This window comes from Hevea brasiliensis, chromosome 7 (genome assembly GCF_030052815.1).
Source record: "Hevea brasiliensis isolate MT/VB/25A 57/8 chromosome 7, ASM3005281v1, whole genome shotgun sequence".
NCBI classification, from domain to species: domain Eukaryota; kingdom Viridiplantae; phylum Streptophyta; class Magnoliopsida; order Malpighiales; family Euphorbiaceae; genus Hevea; species Hevea brasiliensis.
In genome coordinates this window covers 97687001-97695913 of record NC_079499.1, presented here as the reverse complement: position 1 = coordinate 97695913, position 8913 = coordinate 97687001, and the positions used below count along the sequence as shown (strand labels likewise).

The 8913-nt window shown below is 35.1% G+C and overlaps 1 protein-coding gene and 1 long non-coding RNA gene across 2 annotated transcripts; both read left to right on the top strand.

Annotated features, from left to right (window-relative positions):
- The first annotated feature begins 3530 nt into the window (after window positions 1–3530).
- Window positions 3531–6165, top strand: LOC110660437 (probable hexokinase-like 2 protein). Its single transcript, XM_021818766.2, has 9 exons — window positions 3531–3848; window positions 3929–4079; window positions 4431–4610; window positions 4791–4865; window positions 4950–5105; window positions 5186–5284; window positions 5383–5513; window positions 5619–5700; window positions 5842–6165. The coding sequence occupies exons 1-9, from the start codon at window positions 3574–3576 to the stop codon at window positions 6163–6165; spliced, it is 1473 nt and encodes a 490-aa protein (XP_021674458.2). The 5' UTR covers window positions 3531–3573.
- Window positions 6166–7373: 1208 nt separating this feature from the next.
- Window positions 7374–8701, top strand: LOC131181709 (uncharacterized). The gene is made up of 2 exons (XR_009150191.1): window positions 7374–7560; window positions 7833–8701. It is a non-coding gene; the product is annotated as an uncharacterized LOC131181709 (long non-coding RNA).
- Window positions 8702–8913: the final 212 nt, after the last annotated feature.

Here is an 8913-nt window from a genome sequence, read left to right as displayed (position 1 = left end):
ACCATCAGAAAATAGAACAAGAGGCACCACTCTCCATTTCTAGACCAGATTTAGAGTTTTCTTCTTTTCTTTACTATTGTCTACCTTTCTTGTATTGGGTTTCTTAGTTCTTAATATAGTTTCAAGTTTTATTTCCACATTTACTGAGAACTTCTTGTAATTATTATGGATGGTGAGTAGTTTTTCATAGATTATAGAGTTTGGATGTAATATTTAAAATATTTTGTGGATTTTAATTGGGTAATCCATATTTTGTGATTTTTATGAGGTTTTATCCATTTCTTGTGTACTTAATGACATGCTTAGTGTAGGATCCCATTAAGTATTGTTCTTAATCCATGATTGAAGCATCGAAAGGAGAAAATCATGTGATAAATAATCAAGAAATTAGATTTGATTAACTTAGACATAGAAATAGACTAAAAATTAAGAGGATTTACATATTAATTAAGAAAACTAATGGGTCTTGATTAATTTTAACTCCACAAAAGTAGGATTAAGTTATTTAAGACACTCTTTATTTCACTCGAAAAGGGTATTCAAAGGATTTAAGAATTATTCAAAGAATTTAAGAATTAATCTCCTTGAAACCCATAATTTCTATAAGATTGGATAACTAATTTTAAAAATCCCAAAATAGCTTGAATATAAATTCTCAAATTTCGGAATCGCCCTTTTTTTCATTGTTAATTTCTAATCGAATTTAATTACTTGTCATTTTAATTCTTGCTATATTTCAATCTACTCATTTTAATTTACCGCAAATCTAGTTGAATCTTCATATTAGTAATTAGATTGTTAATTTGGCATATATACATTTTTCACCTCAATTTCTATCAATCTATCACTTGAACTTCGGAATTTGCTTGAATTAGTCAATTTCTATATCAAAAATTTAATCATTAACACAACTTTTAGAGGGAATGATATCTTTTTTATATTATTTATACGACTCGTGCACTTGCGATTGGGCCACATTATTAAGCAAATTGCGATTCTATATAAAATAATAGATTGTTATGATATATATTGCATTTATAGGTTTGTAGATTTTTGTTGATTAAATCTTACATTTGAAATGATAGAATTTAATTTTTTTTAGTAAAAAAAAATTCATTTTAAAAGAAATAGAAATCAAGTATGATTGTTTAAGAATTCAATTGAATTCTTTTTTTATAAATGATTTATTCTAAAAAAAAAGCTTTTAAGTTAAAAAAAATTGAATTCTTTGCATTTGCATGAGAATTAAAAAAAAAAATCAATTGAATAGAAATTTTGTAAAATTCTAGTTTTCAAATAGGTCGATTATGTCTTCAAATATGAAAATTGATAAAAAAAAATTAATTAAATGAAATTCTTGCAAATTTATAATTTTAAAAAGTTGTCAATTATAAATAATGTCGCTAATCCTATTTGTGACAAATGTTACATGGTGGGTAATTTGTTCTTTATCATTCAATTCCATCGTTGTTTGGTCCATTTTTAATGACAAAATACCGTCTCTTATACAGAAATATTTGCGACAATGAGCGATTGTTAATATTCAATCGCTGAAGGTAATAGCAACAAAGTCTAACAATTAGCAACGGCATAGCTAGAACGCTCGGTAATAAGCATGTAATTGCGGTGCAAGAATTTACAAGAACATATTTCCAGGCACAGTGCTTGTTTATGTGCATTTGCTATACAGCTGAGAAGCTATCTACGAACTCCATAGAAAACTGCATGTCCTGCAATAAATAAATATATATAAACTAGAGAATTTGTAATTTCCCAACTCGGAAGCAATAGATTTACGTTAGGAGACTTCAAAAGTCTTCTAATGAATATTTAACAACCCCCCAAGTAGGTTGGAATGCATTATTTAGAGATGCCATTTGCATATTCCCTGTTAGATACGATTTTTTTTTCCTTAAATTGCGAAATTGACAAAAACTGTCAGTTATGTCATGATGAACTTCACACGCAATCACTCTGCATTGATTTGCAATTCTTTTATAAAGAAAGCTACCTGTTTTCATAACCTTGAACTTGAAGCTCCAACAAACCCAAAAGAAATAAACTTCCTTGATTGCATAGTTATGTAATGGATTGGTCATAACTTTACCACAACAGCTGGGCTCATCTGTGAAGCAATATCACATTTCTAGTTTCTTCCTAACTATTCATAACTCATATATATTTTTTGACCTCAATAGGTATTTATGGACTGGCACAGAATAAAAGTGGGGCTGTTCTATTGCAACATTGTTCCAAGGCTCATCAAAATTCATCAGAAATTAAGGTCTAAGAAACAAAAAAATGAAAAATAATACTATCCCGTTCACTTTTATTTATCACTTTTCTAAAAAGGTTTTTTTATTCCAAAATATTTATCACTTTAAAAAGATTAAGATGCATTAAATTTTTTTTTTTCAATTTTATCTTTATATTCACTAAGTATAATAATTATTTCTATTATTTTTTATATATCATCTTATCATTTCCCTTTCTCTCTCTTAATTAGATGAGATAAAAGGTAATTTAATCAAATTATGAAGAATTTTATTATAGTTTAAGTAATTTAACTAGTTTTTTAATCATTGTGAAAATTTTCAAATGATAAATAAAAGTTGATGTTGGTATTACTTGTTTAAGTTCAGCACCACAAATTTGACTTGATGTGAACTTTGGATCTTCGTTGCTCCCTCAAAGCACCTATATCCCTAGGGTTAAGCAACTAATTAAGCTACATTATCTTCTTCTTGGGTTATTTGACTTTAATTTAAAAATGTTAAAGAAAAAAACATTTTCCAGGATCATTACATTAAATAACATTATTTTCTAGGAAAGTAGAAATTCAAAGGGTTAACCTCTCTTAACATAAGGAACATGCATTTTTTTTTTTGGTATATATTTTTGTAAACAAAAGGTAAATTAGAGGAGTTCCATGCCGCTTGGATCCTTTCCACCTATCGTACCCTAAACCTAGGCTTAAGATCCTTCTACAATTCTAGCTTCAATTTAAGTTTTGGTTCTGGTTGAATCAATTTAATTTGATTAAAATAAATTAATATATAATTTATATAATACTCTTTCTAAATTTAACACATTTTTCAATTTTTTTAAATGAAAAAAAATTGGTTTTGGCTTAGAATTAAACTATTTGATTTTGGTCCAATTTCAATTTAATTCAATCAGAATTCAAATTAACCATAGCTTTAACAGATTTCAATCTAATTTATACCGATATGATTTTACTTCGATTTCAATTCTGAACTGAGCCATGACCAGCTTTGCATTTGATTATACAAAGTATTTCACAATAGTATTGATTAGCAGTTCAATCAATTAGCCCAATGAAGGAAAACCCACTAAAACTCTCAAGTTGGGTTTGGACCAAGGGAAAATAAATCTCCTTCGTCATGGATCCATTTTACTCGTTCTTCTCTGCATGAGAATCGGACGTCTGTTAATCTTGATCCCATTTCCGCACAAAATAACAAGGACAATCCCCTATCAACAAGTTGTTCAATTGTTGTAGTGAAGGATTTGATCACCGGGAAAGAGAGAATTAATTAATAAAAAGAACGGATGAGAAAGGAGGCGGTAGTGGCGGCGGCGACGGTGACAGCCGTCGCAACTGTGGCAGGGGTAGCTGCAACTGTGATGCAGTACAAGAGAAGAAAAGACAGAGAGAAGCAAACACACAGGATTCTACGTAAATTTGCGAGTGAATGTGCTACCCCTGTTCCCAAGCTTTGGGAGGTTGCTAATGCATTAGTATCTGATATGGAAACCTCACTTTCTTCCCAGGAACCTGGCACTCTCAACATGCTTGTCTCCTACGTTACTTCACTACCCAATGGGTACGCTAGCTCATAGCTTATTACTCTTAAAGAGTTCTATTGTTTTTTTGGCTTAATTTTTTTTGTTTGGCGGTAGGAAGGGATGAGAAAGGGCTATACTATGGATTGAATATGCGAGGAACCAACTTCTTGATTTTGTGTGCGAGACTTGGGGGAAAGAATGACCCAATTTCTGATTTGCACAGGGAACAGATATCTATACCTTCCAATGTGTTGGTTGGTACTTCTCAGGTATGCTAAAATTTAAAGCTTCGGACGAGTTTTGCTGAACAGAAAATGGGCAATGCATACTACTATTGGGCCTAGCTAGCTACAGTATGCAATGCAGAATACAAGAAAGAACAGCCCATAGTCTAGGCAAAGCAAGAGCATGTCAATTAAATGATGCGTTGCATGATTTTAGTTTTAAGTTTGTGTGCGTCAGATGAATCTTGATTAGAGGTCAGGTTCGTAATTCCTCCAATTCTAAGGATGAAAACCATGCTACTAATTGATTGAGCTTGTTCCTTGTAGTTGATCAAGTAGTTTGATGTATATATTGTGGTGGAAATTTACATAGAAAATTTTGTTGTTCTTGATTAGGAGTTATTCGACTACATTGCTGTGGAGGTAGCCAAATTTGTTTCAGCACATCCAGCTGACGATGACGATGCAACAGCAGGGCCAAAAAAACTGGGAGTCACTGTGTCATATCCAGTAGACCAAATTGCAGCCACCTCTGGCTCGGCTATTAAATGGAAATGTTTCTCAGCTGATGACACAGTTGAGTTTGCCCATTTTCCTTCAATTTCTCAGCTAATAAATTTATAATATAGCATTTGCAACTCATCAGAATTTTAATTTATATTAATTAGGTTTTGATTACTTAATCTTGAACACTATGATTTTGGTGGAATTATATTATTTTTCTCCTTCTTGCCTGAAATCCCACAATCATATCAGGTTGGAAAGGCATTATTGAATGACATGAATCAAGCTCTAGATAAACATGGTCTAGACATGCAAGTTTTCTCACTGGTAAGAAGATTATTCCCGGCCCTTAATACATTTGCCTGCATATCTAATTTAATTTGATGCTTCTCCATCCATCTTCCTGATCAGGTTGACGATACAGTAGGAAATTTGGCTGGTGGTAGATACTATAACAAGGACACTGTGGCTGCTGTTACTCTAGCACTCAGCTCCAATGCTGCCTATGTAGAACCGGTACAATCACTTACCAAGTGGGATGGACCCTCACCGCTATCAGGCGAGCTGGTAATAGTAAATTCAAGCCAAATTTAATTGTGCAAGAGTAATCATTCAGCAGAAAGTTCATAATTTTAATTAATTTGCAGGCGATAAGTATGGAATGGGGCAACTTCAATTGCTCTAAACTTCCTCTAACTGAATTTGATGCTAGTTTAGATAAAGAAAGCTCGAATCCTGGCAGCCGGGTATGGTAACTTACGTATCCAATATTTCTGTATAGGTATGATTAAGGAAGAGGATTGGTTGTTATATTTGTTTCTGAGTATCTTCTTTTTGTTCTCAGATCTTTGAGAAGCTGATTTCAGCAATGTACTTGGGAGAAATTGTGAGAAGAGTCTTGCTAAATATGGCCCAGGAAACAGCGTTATTTGGAGAGACTGTGCCTCAAAAACTGGCTACTCCATGCTTACTAAAGTGTGCAATATGCAATTCCAATCTACATGCTGCCAATTATTTTTGCTATCTTAAACAGTTCTAGATGCATTGGCTTAGATTTACATAATTTGGCTATATGAATAGGTCACCTGATATGGCTGCAATGCATCAAGATACATCAGAGGATCATCAAGTTGTTGGCAAAAAGCTGAATGAAATTTTTGGGGTAATGCTCCTTGAGTTTTTTTTTTTTCTTCCAGTTACGTATATATAGATGTGAAACCTGGTAAAAACATGAACTAGTTTCAGTACATCACATCAAGAAGTAATCCTAAAGAATTCTACGCAATTTTTTTGATCATTCTAGATTACTGATTCTACTCCAATGGCAAGAAAGGTTGTCGCGGAGGTTTGTGACATAGTAGCAGAACGTGGAGCCCGTCTTGCTGGAGCTGGCATTGTGGGGATCATAAAGAAGCTTGGAAGAGTGGAAAACAAGAGAAGTGTAGTAACTGTGGAAGGAGGACTTTATGAGCATTATCGAGTCTTCAGAAACTATCTCCATAGCAGCGTCTGGGAGATGCTTGGGAATGATCTATCAGACAATGTAATACTAGAGCACTCTCATGGTGGTTCTGGAGCAGGAGCTCTCTTTCTAGCTGCTTGCCAAACACAGAATCCTGATTCCTAATGCGTACACGGGTTTAAAGAATTCCTTTATTTTAGAGCTCTGCTGGTGTACTATCAATTTCTTGGTTTCTTTCCCTCAATCTTCACCTTGAATTCGATTTTCTTTGCTGTTTTGTTATTGGGTATTTCCCATTTCTTGGTAATGATCAATGAACTTGTAATTTAATTGAGAAGCAACCGCCAGAGAAGGTAATAATAGGTGACAAACTAGTCTTCAACTCACCCCTAGAAACAAACAAACCGATGTGAACTTGTGAAGGCAAAGCTCAGATACAAAAGGTAAAAAAAATGCTGTATTTACATGTTTACAACCCCTGGAAATGGACATAGCAATGACATTGCTGAAGCTGAGGACCAGCTCTACTAGTTGACAAAGACTGTGTCAAGCAAGACAAGATGAAAAGGACTTGAGCTGTAAAGGTAAAAACAAAGGAAAATGCTAAAGATTGTCTTCTTCTTTGTCAAAGCAAATCTAACCTTTTCAAAAATAATTCAGCGACTTTAGTGCTGGTGAAAGGAACTGTATTTATATCAAGTTCCTGTTACTAAAGCTGAAATAAATATCCTTTCATTTTCTTTTTCTGGTAAAGTGGTGATACTCCCCAGCTTTCGCCTCTCTGAAAACCTGTTTTCAATTCAGAAAGTGAACCTAATCAACAAATAAAAGACCAAATCAACTTGCCAACTCTGTTAATCATCAGAATTAATAAAAAATTTGTTTTGCACCCTTTTTAATGCATCCAAAAGGATCAGAAATAATTAATTGTTTAGTGAAATAAGCTTCTTTCACTCTAATGAGACAGAAATCTTGCAAGGCCACAGTCGTCGGGCTAAGATTGGAAAGGATAAGGCTCTGTCCCCTATCCTGTCTTCCAAATAACCCAAACTTCTTCCATCACTCCCATCTGTTTAAGGACCATTGTTATCTTCTCCTGATACATCACACATATACTGCAATTCTAGTGAAGCCTATATGTTGTGGCTTGTCAACGGGCAGAGATATTATTGCTTGATATGCTTAATTCATAATGGTAATCCTTGCCCTTTTTCTTTCAGGCCAAGCATCCCTAGTGGGTGGCATTGATTGGTTCTTCAAACCCTATTGGCCTCAGCTACGGGATAGACTTGATAATAGTAAATTGTCATAACTAGTATTATGCAGCTAATATTTAATTTAATTATTTTTTTTTTAGGAAGAGAGGCTTATAATCAAATTTACACAAAACTCATTAAAATAAGGCTTTGAAGGCTAAACAAAGATAGGCTCGTGATCTAAAAAACAACAAAGCCTAATTAAGGACCAAGTCTCTGGAGCAACACTCACAGAGATAGACAACACTCTAGGGCAAGAGATAGAAGAGACTGCCCCCCCAGTGGCTCCAAAAACTGACAAAAGGTATTGCTCTCTTCCTCCTAAGGGTGGCCCCAAAAGACTTTGCATTCGTTCCACCTACTCTGGCCTCATCATTATTGAAGTATCGACGGGTCCTGCTACGCAAGCTTGCCAGGAACCATGAGTCGCCTAAGCTGGAACTGTTGTGGGTTGGGCGGACCACGCACAGTTCATGTCCTTTGGGACCTTGTTCGTTCAAAGAAGCTCGATTTTATTTTTCTGCTTGAAAACTAAATCAAATGGCAATCGTATTGATTTTGTTATATCTTTGTTAGGTTTTGAAGGTTACTTCTCAGTTGATAGTAGTGGTGCTAGTGGTGGCTTAGCGCTCCTCTGGAAGGCAAAGAACTGTCCACCTCTTGAGTTTTTCCAAATCTCATATAGATGTCTCTATAAAGTTGAATGATAAACCTCCATGGCATCTCATTGGCTTCTACGGGAATCCAGACAGAAGTCAAAGGCATCTCTCTTGGGACCTTCTTCATTTGTTAAAATCCAAGTCTGACCTCCCCTGGTGTTGCATAGGCGACTTCAACAATCTTCTTGACCCTTCAGAAAAAAAGAGGTTTGGTTGCTCATCCCACAAGATTGCTAAGGGGTTTTAGAGAGGCCATTTTGGATTGTGGGCTCATGGATATAGGCATGGAGGGCCACATATTCAATTGGGAAAGGGGTAGAAGTTCAATCAATTAGGTGGAGGAGAGACTCGATAGAGCTCTAGTGTCGTCAGATTATGAAGGATGGGAAGGCTATTCTAGCCTCATATCGCTCTTGCAGAGATCAAGCTTCTTTGGCTCGTTTTGATTCTGTCTAGAGAAATTATGATAAGGCTCTTGGAGATTATGAGATGTAATGGAAGCAGCGTGCCAAACAATTTTGGCTAAAAGGGGGAGATGCAAGCTTCAATGAGGCACAAAAAAAAAATTCTATCAAGCATCTTGGGGACGCCTAGGGGACTTGGTATGATTGGAACTTAGGTATGGATAGAGTTATCTTGGATTTCTTTACTAACCTGATTAAATCTAGGGGTTACATAGGTGAAGATATTTTCTCCAGTCACTTCTAGAGTCTCAGAAGAGCAAAATCATGCTCTCTTTGCCCCTTTTGAAGCTGAGGAAATAAAATCGACAGTGTTCTCCATGCACCCTAACAAGGCTCCCGGGCTTGATGGAATGAACCCAGCCTTCTTCCAGCATTTCTAGAATATATTAGGGTTAGATGTTACCAACGCTTGCCTGGATCGTAACACTCCTACATGCGTAGTCCCGTGTATTTCACTATTTCGGTGATTGGTGTCAGTTCGGACAGTCAAGAGGCTTAGGACCATGTTTAAGTCATTTAGAAAAGCCATGAATG